The sequence below is a fragment of the Phymastichus coffea genome, unplaced genomic scaffold (assembly GCF_024137745.1).
Source record: "Phymastichus coffea isolate CEN01 unplaced genomic scaffold, Cenicafe_Pcof_1.1 PCOF00045, whole genome shotgun sequence".
In the NCBI taxonomy this organism is placed as follows: Eukaryota; Metazoa; Arthropoda; class Insecta; order Hymenoptera; family Eulophidae; genus Phymastichus; species Phymastichus coffea.
In genome coordinates, this window is record NW_026706856.1 from 1,010,985 (window position 1) to 1,034,979 (window position 23,995).

At 34.6% G+C, this 23,995-nt stretch overlaps 1 protein-coding gene and 1 long non-coding RNA gene across 4 annotated transcripts in view; one reads left to right on the forward strand and one right to left on the reverse strand.

The window, feature by feature from the left end:
- Positions 1 to 23,995, forward strand: part of LOC131664816 (zwei Ig domain protein zig-8-like) — a 77,933-nt gene that overhangs the window by 50,788 nt on the left and 3,150 nt on the right. For both annotated transcript variants that reach the window (XM_058936208.1, XM_058936209.1), the window contains exons 5-6: positions 20,430 to 20,557; positions 23,619 to 23,787. In XM_058936208.1, the coding sequence (XP_058792191.1) occupies positions 20,430 to 20,557; positions 23,619 to 23,787 (297 nt within the window). The remainder of the gene's footprint in view (positions 1 to 20,429; positions 20,558 to 23,618; positions 23,788 to 23,995) is intronic.
- Positions 1 to 23,995, reverse strand: part of LOC131664817 (uncharacterized) — a 50,905-nt gene that overhangs the window by 12,996 nt on the left and 13,914 nt on the right. Inside the window, exon 1 of one of the 2 annotated variants that reach the window (XR_009301972.1) lies at positions 315 to 400. The exons of the other annotated variant lie outside the window; for it this stretch is intronic. This is a non-coding gene — a long non-coding RNA (uncharacterized LOC131664817). Of the gene's footprint in view, positions 1 to 314; positions 401 to 23,995 lie in introns of those variants that run through there. 2 annotated transcript variants of the gene reach the window in all.

Consider the following 23,995-nt stretch of genomic DNA (forward strand, 5'->3'; position numbering starts at 1 on the left):
TCCAGGCGAAGCTTGCGGAATTGCAGATATTACTGATCGTTTGTGTGCGGAAGGACTTTATTGCAGATGTGGAAAGTGCCAGGGATGTTTTTTATTTCGGTTCAAATGTTTTGTAAAGTTGTTACCTGCTAATGTAGTCACACGAATAAAACTGTGCAAACGAAAAATTATTATAAATATGTTCTTCTCTTCTTACAGGTAGACTCTTTAATTATTTGAGATTCATTCAAGTGCTGCAAACTAATTGGATTTACGGTAACAATAAGTGACACAAAGGATGGGCTTCAGTAACTGTAAGCGATATAATGATTTACCTCTTGAGAGCCGGAAACTGAAAGTAATCGCCGCTTTCCTCTTCGATGGATACCGAACGTTTATTGCGACGACCACTGCAATTTATTGTTCTGAAATTAGAGGAGTTTAATACAGTTTTACTTCATAAGCACAACTGCTTCATTGTTCTTTGTCACGTGAATGCTTTAAATTAAACCTTTTTAACGTTCATATCATTGATTAAAATTATTTTTTAACAAAATTTGTTAATTCAGGAAAATGTTTTTTTCTATTAGTTACATTTTGAATATATAGGAATGTAATAAAATTCTCGTGGATCGATCCTATCAGAAAAGTGATGCGCCAAAAAGAGACAAGTACCAAGTTACAAGAATCTATCCTAAATATGCGGTTTTACTTTTTTCAAATATCTAAATCATCTATTATATTAATTTATTTAAGGAATGATGGATGACTTTGATATCACCAAAAGCTTAAAATCCAATATGTAAAACTAAACATTTGAAATTATCGGTAATTATGTACGTTAAGTTTTTAACGCCTTTCAAGATTATTACTAAACATATAGCTTATAAATATATAAGTTATTACTAAACAATATATTCTTATTAAATTAAAATCTTTACCAAGGTTTACAATAACCTTAACATATCACCTTTGTTTTCGACCAAGCTTTTTTAATTCTTAAAAGGAATAAAACTTCAGACAGTTTTCGTTTTATTTTTAAGCGTTTATTAGAGCAAAAGTCACAAGCGACCGCTCTCGACGCGAAAAAAAAGCCAAGAGCAAAAAAAAGGGCGAGCGCAAGCTCGTGTGTCGTTTGTCCAGAAAAAAAAAAAAAAAAAAAAAAAAAAAAAAAAAAAAAAAAAGGTAACAATTTCATCGCTATGACTACAAAAACAATTCATCACTATGACTAAAGAACAATTGCTCGCTCTTCGAAAAATCAAAACTTATATTAGCCTGTCGGTAAATCGCAAACTTCTTTATCCTATCGGTAACATCCTCCTCACCTACAAAATTTTATATTTTGTATTCTTAAACTTTAATAGTAAACATCAATCATAAATAAAACAAATTATATAATTTACAATTGCGTCTTATTTCATATCTATTACTCTTACCAACTCTCAAGAAAATTAAACCCGAATTTGTCCAGCCAACCGTCCGTAGACAAGCCTCTGCGCTTAACTACCCCGTAGCTTTGCCTTTTACTGAATCAAAATTCATTGGCAAAGATTCTGCGCCCACGAAAGCAATTCTTTCGCGACGCGGCCTTGACACAAATTCAAAGAATACCTTTCTCTTTTGAGTGAGGTTTTACAGTCAATTCTCAGACAAGTGATCCCGCATGATCTATTCATGCGTACTTAACTAATTTATTACTAGGTCTTGTTAACACTCCGTTTTCCGTTCTTAGTTCAACAACTCTTACTCTATTATCGGCGCCTGGTAAAACACGAATTACAATTCCCTTTTTCCAACAGTTTCTTGGTACATTTTCATCGGTAATTATAACTAAATCGTTTATTTTTAATTGAGGTTGGTCCTTTTGCCATTTCTTTCTAGAATGTAATGTTGGAAGATATTCGCGTAACCATCGATTCCAGAATTCATCCGCGTACATTTGAGCTTTTTTCCATTCTTTCTTTAAGTCTAAATTTTTATAAGTATATCGTGGTAAACATAATTGTCCTGAAGAGGATCCAATCAGGAAATGATTTGGGGTGAGAGCTTCCAAATCATGAGGGTCGGCTGAAACGTGCGTTAATGGCCTAGAATTTACACTATGTTCAATTTCCGCTAAAATGGTACGTAAGGTTTCTTCTTTTGGATGCCTATGTCTAATAGTAGCCGCTAACGCACACTTCACCGACCTGATAAGTCTCTCCCACGCCCCTCCCATGTTGGAGGCTGTAGGTGGATTAAACTTCCAAACTATATTATTTTTTGACGTAAATTGAAACAATTTTGCATAGTCAATTGATTCGATCGCCTCTAACAATTCTCTATTAGCTCCAACGAAACATGTTCCATTATCAGAATAAATATACACCGGGAAACCTCTCAATGCCGAAAATCTACGTAAAGCCATGATCGCAGAATCCGCGCTCAAATTATCGACCAATTCGATGTGTATTGCCCGAACCGTCATGCAGGTAAATATCGCTCCCCACCGTTTCTCTTTTCTTCGTCCTATTTTTACCCAAATAGGTCCAAAGTAATCGAGACCGCAATGACTGAAAGGCCTCATTCGATAAGCCAGCCTAGCATCGGGTAGAGCACACATTCGTGGTTGATATGGTTTTGCTCTTAATTGTCGACACGTCGGACAATGCGCAACGATACTTCTAAAAACGCGACGTAAACCAATAATGAAATACAGCTGACGAATTTCATTGATAACCGCTTCGTGATGCATGTGAAAAAATTCTTCGTGATAATGTTGAATGATTAATCTCGAAAGTCTTTCATCGCCATCGAGTATTATCGGATCTTTTCGAAACTCCTGATTGATTTTATTTTGGATTCTACTGTCCGATCGCAGTAAACCATTTTCATCGACGTAAGGAGATAAATTTGTAATTTTACTATTTTTACGAACCGTACCCGAATATTTTAACGAGGCAATTTCAGCCTGAAAGGAAATAACTTGACTTTGAATCAACACTAATGTCTTTGCTCTTTCAAAACGTTCAGTCCGAGTTTCGAATAAGTTTATATTTCTTTTCATCCAAATATCAAGAATCTCAAGAGCTTTTGCTAAAGTGAGCGTCAAACGTAAAAACGTCGAGAATCGATTAAAATCAATTAATGGAGAGAAATGATTAGTCAATAAAATAAATTCTTCTCTAGTAATAAATTCTTTTTCCGTCTCGACTGTCTTTTCGGTGATACTCAAATCTAATTTATTGTTTAAGTCAATTTCCGAATCAAATAGAAAGGGTGGACCTGATAACCAGCGGCTTTTATTTTGCAAAGCCTCCGGCCTAAAACGCGTACCGTCGTCAGCTGCATTTTGACTTGAGCTTACCCAATGCCACTCATCCGGATTTGTTTTCTTACGAATTTCACCAACACGATTCGCGACAAAACTTTTGAATTCTAATGGATTCTTTCGAATCCAACTCAAAACAGTTGTAGAATCTGACCAAAAGTATCGCTTTTTAACAAAAAAATCATGTTCGCGTACGACAAATTCAGCTAATCTCACTCCAATCAGGGCGGCTTGTAATTCTAATCTAGGAATCGTACTTTTGTCGCTAAGAGCTATAGCACGACTTTTCGCCATCACAAAAGCTACGTGAAACCTTTCCTCGCCTATATGAAAGCGCCAGTAACAGACAGCTGCGCAAGCATTTGAGCTTGCATCGCAAAATACGTGTAGCTCGGCATCTTTTTTTTGAAAGTCTCGCAACTGATAACAACGATTAATTTTAACTGACTCAATATTTTTTAACTCGAGAAGCCATTTTTTCCACACGATAAATTCGTCATTCGAAATCAAATCGTCCCAATGTATTTTACTTTTCCATATTTTCTGCATTAAAAATCTTGATTGAATCAAAAAAGGTAACAAAAATCCTAAAGGGTCATAAATAGACATAATGATACCTAGAAACTGTCTCTTAGTCGGACTTTGAACTCCTTGCAAAATTTCAGGTGAAATTTTCTTGCTGTTAAAATTAAAGGTTAAACAGTCTGAGCTATTAAGCCATTTCAAACCTAACACCTTTTCTACACTCTCATCCAGGTTTAAACTATTTATAATCTCTTTTGATTGAGCTGACGAATGAATATCAACAAGAGCCAAACGACAATTACTTGACCAACTGTGCATTTTAAAGTCTGACTTTTCATTGATTTTGATCACTCGTTTTACTATGTCATTCGCTTCTTGACTAGACTCAAAGCTATCTAAATAATCGTCCATGTAACAATTTTCAATTAATTTTTGTGAAGCTATAGGAAATTGAGATTGAAAAGTCATCGCATTCTTATTTTTAATATACAAAGCTGTGCTAGGTGACGATTTGGCTCCGAATAATAATACTCGCATTCTACAAATTGTCGGCTCATTTGTACGATCCGAACCTCTCCATAAAAATCTCTGCGCGTCGCGATCCGAATCAATAATTTTGATTTTCATAAACATGTCTTTTATGTCCGATTTGACTGCAATTTTGTATTGACGAAACCGCATTAAAATTCCTGGTAAAGATTTTAAATAGTCCGGGCCAGGTAATAAAAGGTCATTGAAACTGACAGATTCGGATTTCGAAGCCGCATCGAAAACTAAACGAACTCTACCGGGCTTATTTACATTGCGAACTCCGAAATGAGGCAAATAATAAATTCGATTGTCACTCGATTCTTCAATGACCTTTTCAGCAAACCCACACTCAAACAATCTTTCCATTTCTTTATAATATAAACCAGCATATTCTTTATCGCGATCTAACTTTCTTTCAAGAGATAATAATCGAGACAATGCTTGAGCTTTTCCGTCTGGGAAATTACGTTTTTCGGATTTCCAAAGTAAACCTACTTCCCATGAATCGTTCACGTAATTGCTAGTTGAATCTAGAATTTTAATTGCACGAGCAATACCCGGATCAACACATTTAAACTGAATAATTCCGATAGCATCGAGATTGAAATAATTAAATACTAATTCATTAAGCTCTTTGTCATTATGTGGTTTCGACGGTCTTTTCACAACCCCTGTGTTACACAAATTTATTGATAATGTTTTGATAGAAGAGTTAAAATGACCGTGGATGGACCAGCCTAATAAACAGCGCGAAACAACTAAATCGTCTTTCATAATCGTGCGAACTTCTCGTGTAAGAATAAGACGACAATTGTCTTGACCGATTAACATGAGAGGAATTTCATTGAATGGCTCCACGTAAACGTCAGTTCGCTGTTTGCAAAAATCAGCTAATTCTTTAACAATAACTTGTCTCGACAGTGGAATCTCATTGACAACTAATAAATTATTTACTGCGAAAAGATCTGATTCAATTTTGACATGCAAATTTGTTTTATAATTTGACTTTAAAACTGCTTTTTCACCTGCTATACCTTTGATATAAATATTCGTTTTGAATTTAGGAGCTGATAAACGTTTTATTACAGAAGCATCTATAATGGAAATTGTTGCGCCATCGTCAATCAAAGCGTAGATTAACGCTGATTTTTCGTTTACTGAGAGTTCAACCCGAATAGTTTTTAATAAAGAGCACGAAGCTAGTCATGAATCAGCGTTGAAAGAATTGCTTGGAAATTGATTTTGTTTCAAATTTTCCTCACTATCAATTTGAGCAGTCTTTTGAGCTTCAACGGACTTTGAAAGTTCATCTTTTGGAGTGAAATGTAATAAGGTGTGATGATTTCGTTTACAACGAGCACAAGTGATTTTGGATTGACAATTTTCACGCGAATGACCCTTTTCAAGACATACGAAACACAAACGTTCGCTCCTAGCAAATTTCCAACGCACATTCAATTTTTCTTTCGCAAAATCGCGACAATCCTTAATCAAATGATTTCTACGATTACAAAGAAGACATGATTTCTCAGTTTTTCGTTTCTTTGCTTGCGGTTGTTGATCATCATCGTTTTCATTAGTTTTATTATTAGTATCGATCAACAAAATATTTCTCGAATTGTCCCGATCGTTGTTATGCGGGCGTTTGTTTTGAGCAGATGCCGTTTTCAAAATAATTAAATTCTTTTTGATTCTCTTATTTGTCTCTTCGAAAATAAAATCAGACAATTTTTCCAAATCAGTTTTGTTTTCACAGTTTGTTGAATCAAGATGCGCGTAAATTGTTACAATTGAATCGGGCAATTTTCTAATTATGTTGTCAATAATTTCAGGATTTTGCAAGTAACCTTGCCAACCATTCAACCCTTTTATTGCCGAAATGGTGTTTCTCAAAATGGTCGCAAACTCAATCATTCGCGACTCATCTACGTTCAAGTTTGGTAATTTTCGAATGTCATCACACAATTTATCAAGAATCAACTTCGAATTCCCGAATCGCATTTCTAATGTTTGCATTATCAATTTCGTATCTTTGCAGGACATAAACAGAGATTTTACTGCTTCAAAAGCTTTATCTTTTAAGGCATCCGCGATACGAAGAACATTGTCTTCTTCGTTATAATTTCCCGTCGCAGTTGAAGTCTCAAAAGCATTTTTGAATCGCAACCATTCGAGTGGATCACCCTTGAAAACGGGCAACGATTTTGCAGAAGACATTCTACTCAAAAATGTTGAGCTTTCATTGCTCGCTATGGAATTGCGCGACATAATTGAATTTTCCAAAATATCAGCTAATCTATTTAATGGATCACTAGAATGGTTCTGATTCAACCTAACCCTATCGGGAATATCGCTAGTCGTGCTATGGAATCGATTGTCATAATTATTTACGTCTCTAAAGTTCGCGTCTTCATCGTTGTTGAAGTCCTCTTCCATGGATACGTCGAAAGGTTCATTGAGAGCGTAGTTGGGGTCGAGGTTCTCGTCGCCGTTGTCAGCTTGTGGTACGAAGTCGTAGTCAGACGCGTTGATGGGCGCTGCATCGACGACTCGACGTTGTACAGCTCGACGACGAGCGTTGGCGAGCGCAGCAACAGCTCGCACACGAGCGGCGGCGGCCCGGCGAGCAGCGCCAGCCCGCTCACGGGCGGCGACGGCGGGAGCCGGCGCAGCACCGACGCCCCGCCGAACAGCAATGGCCCGACCTCGGGCGGCGGCAGCAGGCGCGAGCGCGGCGGCCCGGCCACGAGCAGCAGCAGCAGCCCGCGCAGGGACGGCGGCAGCGGCCCGGCGACCAGCGTCAACCCGTTCACGAGCGGTGACGGCGGGAGCCGGCGCAGCATCGACGCCCCGCCGAACAGCAACGGCCCGACCTCGGGCGGCGGCAGCAGGCGCGAGCGCGGCGGCCCGGCCACGAGCAGCAGCAGCAGCCCGCGCAGGGACGGCGGCGGCGGCGGCTCGGCGACCAGCAACGGCCCGACCTCGGGCAACGATAGCAGGAAGAGCCGCGCCGCTCTCGCCGGCAGCACGCCGCCCCGGACCTGCGTCACGCCTTGGAGCCGCTCTCGAAGCGGCGGCCCGGACCCGAACTCGGCCTCGAGTTGCAGCAGGAAGACCGCCGACAACTCGTCGAGGCGCCGCCTCCCGGCCACGAGCAGGAAGATGTTCAGCGCCTCGGACACGAGCCCGGCCCCGAGCGCCAGCAGCTCGAGCAACTCCCGGTGCAGCCGCCATGACAACGCCACTGTCAACTTGACGATGAGCATCGTCGTCATAAGCGACCTCCTGCTCCTGACCTCCTCGACCGGCCATTCTTCACTGACACTTTTTTTTTTTTTTCACAACGAAAATGCAAGAATTAAAAAAAAGAAAACTCGGAAACTTTCTTTATTCCCGGGTTTCGGCACCAAAATGTTTTCGACCAAGCTTTTTTAATTCTTAAAAGGAATAAAACTTCAGACAGTTTTCGTTTTATTTTTAAGCGTTTATTAGAGCAAAAGTCACAAGCGACCGCTCTCGACGCGAAAAAAAAGCCAAGAGCAAAAAAAAGGGCGAGCGCAAGCTCGTGTGTCGTTTGTCCAGAAAAAAAAAAAAAAAAAAAAAAAAAAAAAAAAAAAAAAAAAAGGTAACAATTTCATCGCTATGACTACAAAAACAATTCATCACTATGACTAAAGAACAATTGCTCGCTCTTCGAAAAATCAAAACTTATATTAGCCTGTCGGTAAATCGCAAACTTCTTTATCCTATCGGTAACAACCTTTATTATAAGCATTTTCAGATCTTGTAAATTTACCTTAACTTTAGTGAGTATACCCAATCGATTTTTATTTAATAAAAAGCAAATCAACTCTTATTTAATATATTCTTATGATCGTTTAATTTAAAATTGAATTGTTATTAACCATTACATTTATCAGAATAGTGCATTTCGTTACTGGTATGAGAAAATGATTTATGCCTCGTGTGGATAATTGCACCCGAGCGAAAAAAAGGTTAAGAGATCACACGAAGCTAAAATCACTTTCTCGCTTATGTATCTAAATTTATTTTTCGATACGAGATGTGCAAGACGAGATTGAAAGCACGCTTACTTTTTCGAGCATGAGTAAATCTATTCCTCGTACACGGAGTGTCGAAAACATATTTTCATGCTCGACAGCTTTGAAAATTTGAACATTAAAATTATTCAACACATCTGCGAAATGATAAATGCATTAATTAGCATGAGGCTTGAATTCAAAGATTAATATCCCGTTTCGAAGTTTAGTACAATCCAACTTTGAGCAACGTAAAACACCCGCCTACCCTTTCCCCCAATCGTTCATTGTTTTACCTCTAAGTAATATAACTTGCTGCAATACGTGCGGCTCATTTGCATTCACGGAATATATTCATAAGCGTGAAAAGCAGTCGCACGACAGTTCAAAGTTTCGAAGCGTGTCGTATATAGGCGAGAGAGAGAGAGAGAGAGAGAGAGAGAGAGAGAGAGAGAGTATGCGCGCGCGGTAAAGGCAATCAATTTCTATCGGTTGTAGATGGCAGATTATTATGGCCACACGAAGCGCGGAATGTGCGCAAGAACTTATCGTGAAGCTCGCGCTCACGCATATATGTGGCTTTCGAATACGAAGTCGAATTGGGTGTGCATTATATGGATTTCTAATTACAGCTTCGGATATTGGAATTTCGCTATTTCGAACGCTCACTCAACTGCGAACATTATTGTCGAAAGGCTGTTGTTAATTGGAATAATTAGTCTTGACAAGTTCAGTGGAGCGGAATTCTCATAAAATTTAATAAACGAATTCTTCTTCAATTATGTCTTTTATTTATATTGATTATTAAGAGAAATATATGTACAAATTAATAAAATGAAGTATTTAAAATGCTTTGCGATCAACGTCTATTATGAATGAATACATTTATATAAACATGAAGAGAAAAAAGGCGGCATGGCAATATGCACGAGAGCTCACATGCATCGTATTTCATGCGATTAAGAGCTGAAGCGAGATCTGAGGTCCAAGGAGACGGGTGATGTAGATGGGCGATGAAGCCAAAGACAAAGTGAATGAGATAGCAGAGAGAATAGGTGCATAATGTATGAAGGCCATAGCTTGCACTTGCCGTCCAAATCTGCCTCCTTCCCCTGAGCTCTTCAATGTATGTGTGTGCGTGTGCGCACGTATATTTGGGCTCTGCTGTCTGGTAATTCAAGTGTTCGCGTCAGTTTGCCCCGTTAAGTTGCGCCATTAACGCGGAACACTGATAGATGCCCGTGGGACTAATGTCACTCGCTCGACCGTACGCTTGCTCACGTTTCCGCCAACTCTCGTCGTGGCTTTCAATTTTCATAGAAATGTATTGGAACGATGGGCTTCTCGACGACAATTATTGCTCCAAGTACTGTTCCACGTACTATACAATAACTCTATAAAGAGAATGTACGCATACACAGATTGTCTCTGCATTTATATACTAATGGATTCCGTAGTTAGAGTTCGAATAACATCACTAGATACACCAGTCTGTTTACAACTAATATTTAAAAAATTTAAAGTAAAGTAATTTCAAGAGACCCTTCAGTGAGGTACTTTCTGTGCAGAAAGCTGTAAATCAAATTCCATTCAATTCAGTGATCTGTGAATTTGTTAGTCTTGATTAGTTGACGTAAGAAATATTCTGTGAATTTCTCGTCTTCCAGTTGAATTGAAAATGTAAAACATTGTTCTGTTAATCGGGCCAGATTTTTTAATGAAATTTAATGAAAGCAGAAAATATATTTTCAGCTCCAAGCGACAGCCATAAATTCCGACTAAATTCGACGTGATCCTAAATTATATCATCCAACCTAGAAAAAATGAAAAATGGAAGAGAGAAAAAAAGCATCACACAAGGAAAAGGCACAATCGAATCTTTTTTCATTCGTGGGTATCGATTTGAAAAGGCAAGCACTTGTAGGCGCCAGTGGTGAACCAAACCAATTTGGTAGTTCGCTTGAAAAAAAGATTAAAATAAAAAATGCATGGTCGAGCGAGGCGGGGCGAAAAAAGGTGACAATTGCTCCGCAAGCGTTCACCGTGAGGTGAATCTCGGGCACGTTTGTTTACGACGCCGTTGAGCGATCGATTCCCTCTGGGTTAGAGGGAGGATATCAAGTACCCAGTGGGATGTAACTGCAACGCTCATGCGCGCTCGCACAAACGAGAAATCGAGTAAGAAGAGAACGAGACGACTTCAGTCCCTTGGTGGGCCTTGTCGGGCGTTAAGCTCCTGCCGATGGCCAAAGCTTTAGTCGGATAATGATGAATTATTCAACGCGCCAAAAAGACTTAAATAATGCGAATGTGAAGAGTGCTGACTATTTACTTATACATACATTGACAGCCTCACGATCTCTCTCCCTCTCTCTATTTCAGGAAGATCGAATTTATTGGTGTTAAAATTGGAATAAGATAATTTTATATTCAGTTTACTGATATCAATTCATAAGATCAAACTCAAGATTACTGCTAATTACTCAGACTATTTGACTGGTTTTGCGATCGATAAACTACAATTGCTTGTAATAGATATCAGTATATATATGTTATCGCGCAAGATGCAAGGCGTGCGTTCCGCGTGCGCGTACGATTAATTCCAAAACCTGACCAGACGATGATAATGTTCGCACATAGCGATTCATTTTCACGGCGAACCGTCTATGTAAAATATCGTCTACGTGCATCAAAGCGGTGAATTATATCACGATGTGATGTGCTACTGCGACTTCGCGGAAGAATCTGGATAATTTATACTTTTTACTTTCGGTAATTAAATAACTATAATGCTTCAAACCACGACTGATGCTCTCCTAAATTATTAATTATGTAAATCTCAACTTATCTAGTTTTTCCGGGTAGCCGCAAAGTATACACTTAAGTTCATTTGTAATTTATTTACGTTTATGACTCGATCTTAAAATGATTTTCAAACACATCTCACCCATTAGCCCACCACGTACTCGACAAAGCATCGAGGTCGTGCCTGTCCGTGCTGTGATGGAAAAATACTAAGTTTTCCGAGAGAAGATTCAAGGTAATCGATTCTCACTTATACAATCCATGCTATGTCGGGATGTCATGAGTCCTCAATAGCTGTAGTACAATTGAGAATTTGACCTTTGGAGATTATAACCAGAAAACTCGGAAATTTCCGAAAGCCATAATAGGAGATTACATAAAATCAGCAATTTTCGCACAGTTCCAAGAGTCGTAGGGCTGTGAAACTAGCTGTACTAGGCCGATAACACATATGTCGCACGCACGCTAATTAAAATGTGGAAGTGAGGGCTATCAAACCGAGCCCTTAAAGACACTTACGCAACAGAAGAGTGGAGTGCTCATAATGACGCCAGAGACAGGTTGGTCTTTAAGACAATAGTCTTTAAAAGTAATTAACTTATAAATTTAACTACAAATTTAACCGGAAAACTACAAACAGTTTTAAAAATACAAGAGTAAAACGTATTACAACTTAACAATTTATTAATTATAATACGTTTTACTCTTGTATTTTTAAAACTGTTTGTAGTTTTTCGGTTCAATTTATACCAAGCTAATTATTTTTAAAAATAAATTATTTTCTGTACCGTTGTTTACATTAGGCTTTGTTAAAATATTTTTTATTATCATCCTGATTTGCATAATTTCCAATTGGTAAACATATGAAAGCACTTTGATGAAGAACTTACGGTTTTTTTGACTTACGATTATTAATCCTTGGTTGGCATGAAGCCGTATTTATATTGTATATCACAAAAAATTATATAAGACACTATACATTTCTAGCAGCCTAGCATTTCGCGATGTGAATTTTAAAAAAAGATACATTTTTTCAAAAACATGTAGCACGTTCATTCTTCTCATTTTAATTATTAAAATATAATTCGATTCTAAATAGGCTACATTATTCAACTCCCCATCACAAATAGAAAAATAGCTGTACTATGCTGTATTTTATAATTAATTTCTAATTAGAGGCTCATTTCTTGTTGAATTTGAAAATAAACTACGCATAGTTTTTTTGTAAATGGAACGTTAGTTTCTTTAACATAAGTACATGACTTTTTCTGCTCGAAAAAATACATGGGCTCTGTTAAACATGCATCAACATGGAGATCACTGGGATGAAAATACTTGTAAATGCCGCTTAGACTGACAATATATATATTTTTTATTTAAGAATAATGATATCTATAATTTATTGATGATTTATAATGACATTTGTATTAGAATTTTTTTTAATTTTATTGAAGTTTTTATTTAAAATTCAATCTTTAACAAATGTAAGTCAATCGTAAACCTCAGCATCAAACAATTTAAAAAAGAGTTTATTACAGGAATTAGGTGATTATGATACAAATTCCATTAATAATTTGATAAATGCGAAAAAAATTATTCTACAGGGTTGAATATTTCTCCGAAACATTTTTCTGCTTTGATCATTTAAAAAACAACAATCTAATTAATAATTTATAAAAACATTTATATATTGTTGTTCAAAAATGTATGGTCACTAAAAAATATTACTAATAGTTTAAAATGTTATATATCAACTTAAAGTAAATCTGCTACTAGAAGTAGCTTTGTGTCATTCATCGGAACGAAAATCAAAGTAAAACAACAAAAGATGTTACCGCACTTCACGTTGAGTTTCATCGGCTTTTTGTCAGTTAAAATAGATAGCTTTAAAGTTAAAGTAATCTTTAACAAAATTAAATGTTAACAAGTTAATTGAACAAAATGTATTTGAAGAACAATGTGCGAATCGCTATGAGATCATTATAGTGTCTTAAAAATTTCTCTCACGTATTATCGAAGCTCCCATAATGTACATTAAACTAGCTTATATTAGCAATAAAAAGTCAATAAACCATATTAAAAAGACGACCACGTCGGCTATTCATATGAACGTCAACCGAAGAAAAGAACTCAACTTCCGAGGATAAATGATAATGTCTTTGGAGAAGACCCGGTCATGAAGATGAGAATTGAATTTTGATTAGTACCAGATGGAATAATATAATGCTAAAACGACTTTTAGTCTCGAATTTTCGATGATGGTCTTAGAAAGAACAAAAGAATTGAAAGGCTGATATAGCTGGTCATTTGGAAGAGATTAATAGGGCTTTTAGGGTAGTTTTATGGTACGAACACAATGATTCGGATGATACAGCGAAACGATCAATGGCGTTTGTGGACAAGCGCCAGAACAAATTTCATGGGACTTCGGTAGAATTTGTTTTTTCGAAGAGGACCAGTGAGCTAAATTAACCAGGGGATCGGTGACTTGTCCCACACCGTTCACTAAACACTAATCCAGCTATATACCTATAAATTAATTCTCGCCCGCGTGCTATTTATCAAGGACTTGTGCGTATGAGTAACTATTTCTATGCATTAAATAGCATTTTATTCAAACGTTTATTTTTCAATATATATTCAAATGTTATATTTTGAGGTGATGTGACGGCGTTTTATCTCTTTATATCAATTTCTAAATAAAGATAACATGTCTGATCAAATTTACACTTTCTTCACTAAAAATATATATAGCCAGTTTGAAGTATATTACAGTTTTAAGACTTTTTTACTTCTTACAATATCAAATTCAAGGCTGGATTAGTCATAACTTAACTTTTCTCACTCATAAAGAGTTATTTTCACTTCACGAACGCATATAATGAAATCATATTTTAGTTAGAGATTTTTTTTCCAGGAATACCTAGTAATTCTTTTATCGATACAAGAATCACGGTGGTTAATCGTATTTCATTTAAATTTTTATCAAAGATATTGTCTGTAATGAATCTCTTTTCTTTTCTAATTTTTCATAAATTTTAATTATAACAACCCACAAATCAAACAAAATAAGTTTTATACACAAATTAAATTTTTCTTTTTCATTTCAACTTCAAAAGGTACAATATTGTTACAATCTACACCAAAAATAAGACTTTTAAAATAAAAGACCGAACACATTGGAAGTTCAACGTTGCATGAAAAAGAAAGGCAAGGAATAAAGCTTCTAAAGTAAAGCAGGGTTAAGACAGAGAAAGAGAGGGAGCGAGAGAGAGAGAGAAAGGGAGAGAGAGAACACACGAGATTAGCGAGATAGAAAGAACGTATGGAGACAGGGCAATACGCTTGTCTTCGCAACTGTCTTCGCTTCGCGAAGAAAGAATTTCGCAGAAATATAGGGGCGCCTGTTGTACTGGGCTGAAATTTCATAAGACGCCGACTGACGCGAGCGAATTTTACGCAGTCGTGATCCTCTTGCCGACAACGGAAAAGACGTCGCGTTTGAATTGGCGTTTCCTTGTCTTGAAGAGAGTCCAATTAGAGGCGCTATGGAATTCTGTAAGAAAACCAGGCTCCTTGATTCCTCACTTAAAATATATCGAAACGCGATTGAAATTTGCCAATGTAAAAATGTTCATTTTTAGTAGTTCGATACTCGTTAAAGTTTGTTGACATCACTGGCAAAATTGAATACACTGTATATTATTTTATCATGATAATCTATCGATTTATGCATTTTGTATACAGTAAAGTTCAATTAATTTCTCTATTAAGGTGTTAGTCGGTTTTTATTTTGAGGTTAGTATGATTAAATCAATCATTTCATATTACATTTATGCCAATTATACTGATACACTTTTCGAACATTTAATCATCTACGAAAATCTTTTATGAGCATAAGTAACACACGCACTATCAAACAACAAATGATTACGTGGCTATTTTTCAGCCAATCACATCACGAATAAACTGGCTTCACTTTGTCTTCCTTTTTTTATAAGAGGAGGAGAGGATACGAAAAGTACGAAGGCATTAAAAACAGTTTCAGAGCTAGAAATTTATAGCTGTAGCAGAAGCTGTAGTATATAAAAAATGTTAAATTGAAATATTCTTAGATCAACTCGGAATGAGCTTCATTCTTGTAAAGAATGATTTACTTCTTGTCCTTCTAAGAATCTAAAAACTTTTGACGCTGTAGTCTGAACAAAATAATAATAGATCATATTTTTCATTTGAATAAAGGAATAATGTAAAATGCGGAAAAGTAGTTTACTATTAAGGGAAGTGAGTAATATTTCTATAAATTGTGTGTAACACAGACATTTAAGAAACGTAGTGATAGATACCAAGTACCAATGAGTACTGATTCGATAATTCGAAATTATTTATCTAAAAATTGCTGTCTCGATCGAGCAACTGGGATTACTACATTTGATCTCGAAGATGAGATAACATAATAATATCTTCAATTCACGCTTATCATACATCCATGTAAATCTATAATATTTAAAGTTATTTTCATTCTTATGTCCGTTATAATTTATAAATTGCGATTTGAACGTACAACACGAATAATCAACAATGTTTACTTCGTTAGTCAGCAAATCAATTAGATTACTGTTAAATCCTTGATTTTGTCATTCTTTTCAAACATCAAAATTTTCGCTGATCCAAAAATCTGTTATTCACATATAAAGCTTCGATTTATACCTGATTAGTAAACGTAATCAACAAGTAAAATATTTGAGGAAAAAATATTCTCAATTTGATTCAAAATATCGCCGTGCAGTTTGATTTTATCTACTGTTGAAAGCATAACAGTTCTACTGTTTGCACGACGCAAAGTGAATTAAAGTTCTTTGGAAAGAAGATTAATTTTGTTATATATGTCATTGGAAGCTTGTTTTAATTAAACTACTATAATTTTTGAAAGTGAATAGTTCTTTAAAAAAATGTTAGAAAATTAATGTTTAGTTTACAGGTCATCTGTCATGATATATAATCCTATGTATTCCATTGTTCACCATACATAAAGCAACAGCAATATACTAATCTTTGCTGAACTAAAATGTAACTCTCATAAGCCTAAAATTTATGAACGGTATTGTATTAGAATACTAGCAATCTTCTTACTAGTGTTTTAATACAATAACTAAGTAACCTTAAGTAGTATTAGCACTAATAATATACGGCTACTTTCAAATACTTATGAAATAAAATCTTTAAAAATAAACAGCAAGTATAATTTTTTTATTTTTATGAAATTCGTTGATGTAAGTATTATATACTGAATAACGAAACTACTTTTATATAAAATACGAATTGAATGACAAAATATTACATTATATTTACATCTATTTCCACTTTAAAACTATATTTTACTACATTAGATGATTCTTCTAGAATTTCATTTGCAAAGTATCTCATGAAACCTCTTACCACATAACTACTACATTTTTCAGCAAACAAAATCGCGTCATGTTTGTTCGCTTTAAGATTTTTCACAACGGATTGGATTCGTTGTCTTAATGATGTTTATTTGAGTATTAGTTGTTATTAAAGAAAAATCTGAAAAGAGTAAAATCAAATAAAGCCTCTGTGCTTCTATATAATGATTGATAATTTTTCAGTTTGACTACATGAATTTGAATAATTTTACTGGCCTAATGAAAAAAATTGATTTCATAAAGTCCTCTACGTCACTGCAGAATGAGACGACTGTTTATTGGTAAATATGTGTGTGGAATTATCAATACCCATTTGTCACTTAGATTTTATATTTCTTTAAAGGGGTACAAGGTGGAGAAAAAGCATTTTCTTTGCTGTTTATTTATACTTGCTGCTTATTTTCTCCCAGACGTATCGGTATAATCTGCTGATTATTTATCTTCGATTTCTCAAAATTTTCCATGAAAATCGTCGCACTCTCATTGAAAAGATGTAATAAACAAATATCCTAGTAAAAAGGCTTACGAATAATTAATAAATATTTCATGAACATTTGTATTAAAAACGTTATGCTTTTACCACTGGATTCGCGAAAAATTCCTCAATTCATGAATTTTAATTGTCGCCAAAATGAAATCATTTTAATTATTTTATTAGGTTAAATTTTTCTGACTTATATGTTTCTGCAAAAAATATATATAGGATTTATAGAATTGGTTATTATACGTTATAAAAATATAAAAAATGTACTTTATTTTAATTAAGCTACATATAGATGCTCCAGTAAATTAAAGAAAGATTAAATTTGTAATAATTGAATAATTCTAGTTAAATGTATTTTTTTGTTAATTATACTTGAAAATTGTTCAGCTTTGGCAAATATTTCTTAAATTTCTTATTTTAGTACACATAAAGAAACTTTTACATTAACATATTTTTGGCTTAGTAAAATATCCATGAACAGTATTGCATGCAATGAATAATAATTTTTCAAGTTAAAATACCACGACAAATAAAAGAATAATATCGAGATTGGTTTACATAAACGATAAATGATACTATTGTTTACAGTCATGTAACATTTGGGTTAGCATAATTGAGTTTGAATTTATGTTTTTAAATTACTCGTAAAGTTATATTTTACTCATATCAATAATGAAACGGAACCAACTTGAAAGCTTACCCTTTCAAATGAATTCATTTCTATTAAAATTGGTAGAACCGTTTCAGTTATTTGAGCAGACATACATAAAAAAATTCAGGTCGAATACAGATCTGCTCCTTTTGGAAGCCGAGAAAAATATTCATTTAAGCTGGAATACGTTGAATGTGCGTGCATTTATGAACGTTATAATGTTCAGAATTTATGAAGTTTTCACGTCCTATTTATTTGACGTACATTTTTTTACATAGTACATAGATTTCATCAACTATTCAAATATCATAAAAATTGATAAATAGTTTTAAATACGTGTAACGTGGATTCATACACTACAGTATACGGGTATTACGCATTTAATTTGACGTATATGACAGAGCGTTAAAAGAATTTCTAAATTACTAAATCATGATTGTCAAAACGTATTATCTCGAATGATTTTTGGAAAATTACATGATTTGGGTTGATATACTATTTTGTTTTGATGAAAGATTGTAACAACATATTTCAACTTTGCTAATAGGAAGATTGGGTAGCGATTTACGTAAGTTTAAAAAAAGTGAAAGCTTCTCGCGAGAATTATGAATCGCCATTTTATCAATAATGTTTAGTGTTGAATATTACCAGCAGGCCTAGTCGCTTGTCAGTCGTTGACAACCGCGGTCCTTGATAACGAAATATTGACATCATTCTTCGCTTACACAATAAAATTTACCGTAATGAAATTCAGTTGTAGCAAAAATGAAATTTTACCTAATAAGGGGTGACAAGTGGAATTGCAGATTCAGATATTACTATAAAATTAACTACGATCCCTTTTATAATAAAAAAATTCATCGCAATAAACCGTATCACGTAGCTGCATAACAAAATCACTTCCCTCATTCGTCGTGTCCCTAGCGTGCAATTACGCTCAATTCCGACGACTATTTACCATTCTGCGCGCAAAGTGGAACGTGAAAATGAAATTCCCCGTGCTTTAATTTCATTCTGTGACACCCATGCGAGAACACTAATTTTTTATTTTTTTTTCTCTCTCTCTCTCCCGTTATTTTGTTAACTTGTCGCATAAATGGCACTCAAATTTTAGTTGTGGTAAACAAACAGTAAAAAAATTGTTATTTTCGATAAAGTACGCTTGATCTACTAAAACCATATGCTTCATAACAAAAAGAAAAAGATATATAAGAAAAACAAGGAATAAAACAATAAAATAAAAAAAAAAACGAGGAGAGCAGACCAAACTATTCATCCGGATTTGTGGCTGAAGAGACGAATGAATTTTTTCTTGTTGAAGCACTCATTTTGTTTCGGCAACTGTAGTAAAAAGAAAGAGTGAGAGGCGATTTCTCAAGTATACGTGTGAACTCTCATAAGTGGGTAGCGCGAGCAAACCACGGAAAAGCTGCTGATCGAGTTCAGCGGATTACAGCCCATAGAGCAGTGTGAAGTATTACGATGAGATCGAAGTATCGTTGATTGCTTTCTCGATAAAAAAAGATTTTTAGTTGCATAAATGATTGGTAAATTGTTTCAAAATTATAAAAAATTTTCAAAATTAATATAATATATTCTTTTCCTTGCTAAAAAAGAGAATGAAGATAAGTAAAATCTCTATTGATTGGTTAGTTGGAGATAGAGGTTATGGCATGCGATTGACTTGCTGATGTGACGTAATGATTTGGCGCGAAAATTTGAAATTATTTATATGCTTTGTATACTTGGACAAGTGTCCAGTTCGCGCGGTACTCATATCGATTACTAGTTACCATGTAAACAAGAATAACCTTTCTTTTTTTTATTTTTTAAGACACTAATTTTTTTAAACAAAAAAATTTGGAATAAGCAAGCTTGTGTTATTTTATTTTCTGTCGAAACTTTCATTATGTGTTATTACCTTTTATATTTTAAGATGTAAGCTATTCTAAGCTTACTGGAGCAAAGTTATGAAAATGCGTAGCTATCTTATGAAGCATTATTTAACGTTGTTTAACATTAAGTATTATTTTATATATTTAATAAGCTATTATAAAATCAAATATTCTTATCCGAATATTCGTAAGATTAACAAAGCTGATAAGTTTCTTACTTGTTTCCCACAAAACTCGATATTACAATTTTTACCCACTTTTGTTGATAAAAGAGACTAAGAATAATATATGAACGTTTTCGAAATCTCTTAATTATATTCTACAGAAAAGATAAAATTTTGTGTACACGCAAGGAAATAAATAAATTTTTTTCCCGAGGTGAATGATGTTGCAACGGAGCAAAGCATGACTCGTGCAAAACCAGAGATAAGAAGCAACGACAGAATAAAACGGAAATGCTTTAGAGCGTGGGGTTAAGTAAGACTCATACTGAATGAACAGCCAGCGTGGGTGTGTAACGTTTGCAGAGAAAACGCGCACACGGGGCTCGAGTCGCACGATCCATTTTCGCAGCACGCCCAACGACAAGCATCAAGTGCCCGATAGGGGTTTCTGTAGGCGAGGATATTTCTATTTCTCTGGAGCTGTAACTTTTATGTGGTAGTGCAATGTATATATACGAAGCACTATAAGATCTTCGATTAGCACATGCCTCTCACTTGAAACCTACATGTGTGTTCTTGCTATGTATGTTGCAGAGCCGATTACTGAGATTGCCGGAGGCGCAGAGCTGTTCATCAACAAGGGCAGCACCATCAATCTCACGTGCCTCGTCAGGAACGCGCCCGAACCACCTCTTGCCATGATTTGGAGTCATAATCGACAGGTACGCCGATATTCCATCGACCAGCCCGTTCAGCTAACTCCTCGCTACATTTATCTTGCCCAACTTTTAAAATTAGCAGCAAATATTTTCTACGCGAAGACATCTAATTTATTTTATTTATTATTCTCACATTACTTTTACTTAAAAAAAGTTTAAGGGTAAGTCATTGAAGTAGATGAATCTACACTAAGAAAAAAATTTCATTCTTTTAATGAAAACAGAATAGATTCAATAAAATTATTTAATCATCGGCAGTCCATTGAATAACTTAATTAAAACAATTCATCTATTATATCCAGATGCAGATAGATGCACTAAAATACATTATTTGTTATACCAAAATTTATTTTCGTTCTAAGAAATATTTCATTGAATGAATATAATATGTTATCATCACAACCAATGTCTAATTCATGAATTTAAGCATAGATGCTTTTCAATAAACTCAATATTTTATTTATTTCATGACGATTTTAATAAAATGACAAAATTACAAATATAAAACGATTGATGTTTTTTCAAATCTATTAAAAGTTAAATTAAGTATGCTAAATATTTAATGAAAACAAGTGACAGTTTCAAGACAATACTAACATATTTATTTACATTTAACTTTCATGGACTGTCCTGATAAAATTTTTCGTCTGAAAGACGACGTGACGTGTATGAAATGATTGCTGAATGCTCAATTTGATGAAATATTTAATCAATTATACTAATTATTGCATAGCTGGTTAAAAAAATTAACTGCTCTCATAGACTGATCATTGCAGTCCTAAAGTTAGGTTCACAAAACAATTATTTTTCTTCCAAATCAATTAAATATTTTATAAAATACACTAATTATTCAATTGAATTGAATAGTTCGTTCAATGAAATAAAAGTGTATTTGGTTGGATTGTGCTTATATGTAATTAATTGATGGAAACTTTCATTGCAATTATAAAATTATGTCTATAGATTGATCGTTCCGTTCTTAAATATAATAATCTTTTCATTGAAGTTATTCGTTGAAGTTACTTAACCTGTTTTCTGAAATATTCAGTGAAGGTATTGAATTTAATCATAAGAAAACAATATAACTATAGCAAATGTATATTTATATATATTAATGCATGCTTCATTCTTCTGTGACGTCGTCAGTTTGAAAAAATCATGTACATTTATTAATAGAATTCGAAGTTAACGTTGGGTTTCAACAGTATATTTATTATTTATTCGATAAAATTCATTTCATACTATTTTTATGTAATACTTATATAATTTATCATGACATAGTTTCAACAAGGGATCATGTAATAACCATACATATGACATTTCAACACAAAGAACTATTTTTAAATATTTTTATTGAGTAATACTGAAACTGAAATACAGTATAGATGAACATTACGAAGCTTTATATCTTATATAAGATATCAAATTATTATATAAGGGAGTTTATTTCTTGAAGGAACACAAGATTTACCATCACTAATGAAATAATCGCAAGAAAGTATGAAGTCAGCAAAATTGTTATAACAAATACAATGCCAAATGTTTCGTTCAATGACTTCGTAAGCATTTATATGCATATTATTAGAAAAGTTTAGTAGTTTTTTATAGACGAATATTATATCGTCTTGAAAAGTTATAATTATATAATAATATTTTGCTACTACCAACAGCAGATTTACTAGTAATTCTCAATAAAATGTTTACCGAATTGAAGAGGTGATTTTGTTGTTTTAATTAAGTAATGAAGGGTTACACAAAGGTTGTAGAAGTATCAAGTATAAGAATCTATATTTCTCAGTGTAAATATAGATTGGATAAATTTACCGCGACAGATCCCATCTCGAGGATCAAACTTTGACAAGTTAGTAACTTTTGTAACTGTAGAAGTTTGATCAGTCGTTATAAATTTTTCAGAAAATATCAATTTCAAACTTTTTGAAAGAGTTAGCGTAAGAGACGAATTATTTAGTGGGAGCAATCACAAATATACATAATTTTTTTGCAAAATAATTTTGGTAGTGAAGTATGTATTGAATGTGACAAGTACTATACAAACAGCTTTTGCTTAATTTCAACAGGTCCGAGATTTTCGAGGCATTAGACTTCATTAGCAAGCGTAAATGTGGAAGATAAAGGGACGAGATGGCGCGTCGACGCACCTCAAATGGCGAAGCAATAATCGTCTGAAATAATAATGTGAAGTAGCACAAGGCGCCTCTCATACGCGCGTAAAATGCGCAAAGACATAAACGCGGAAAATTCCTCTCATAAAAGGCTAATGCCTCGAGGTGCTCGCATATATAAAGGCTTTAAGTGTGTGACTGCCGCCCTTTGTGACACTTACGCCCCGTACTATGCCATTGCTCCTGTAGATACACTTCTTTCCTTAAACTTGCTACTCGCTATATACGCAAAGACAAATGCGAGCGGCACATCGATTTATGTTTCGCACCGATATATTTGTAGAATTAACACACCATTATTTCATCGTCAAATTTTCTCATGTCTTTATGGTTTCAATAGTAATAAGTTTTTTGCTTCTTATAGATAAATATCTGTTCTTTCAAGTAAGATACGGCTACTCCATATTCAGAAATATCAGAATAATTTATTGTTCAGTTTCAAGCATGTTTCTCAACTTTATATAAACATGTACAAATAAACAGGAATAGGAGCTGGAACGTGCGATCGCTTCTATAGAAAACATTACACTGAAGGAATGTTCGCAAAACGAGTCAATAAATATGATTGCTACAGCAACTATTGAACCTAGCTTTTCATCTTTGCAATATTAGTTTTTGATAATAAAAATCCGCTTATATAAATGCATATAATGTATAATGCAGCTTCATCAATACGTAAATAATAATTTCAAAGAAACGGCAACTTGTGGATGTAGTTTCAATGATCTCGAAAAAAGTGACAAATAAGAAAAAGGTGGACATTTATCGCATTTCCACGAAACGCAGGACTTGGCAATAACTGCGTGACCCGAAGCGAAAGATAAGGTTAGCGAGGCGTACATATATGTACATATACATATACACTCTTGCTCTGTTCGCAGGCAATAAACTTCGACTCACCGAGGGGTGGCATCAGTTTGGTCACGGAAAAGGGACCCGTGACGACAAGTCGACTACTCATCCAGAAGGCAATCCAACAGGATTCAGGCCTATACACGTGCTCGCCTAGCAACGCTCATCCTCATAGCGTTCGCGTGCACATACTCAACGGTAAGGCAATTCGCTAGAGTCGGAAATCTATTCAAAATTCGAATATCTATGCTACGTTGCATGAAATATTTAGTGATTGGATTATAAAATTTTTGCATGAAATGAATCACCATTAGAATACTATGAAAAAGAGTAATTTGAAATACAAAATCATTAAATAAACGAGACGAAAGACATTGTCTTGATAGCGACTAATTAAAAGTAAGAT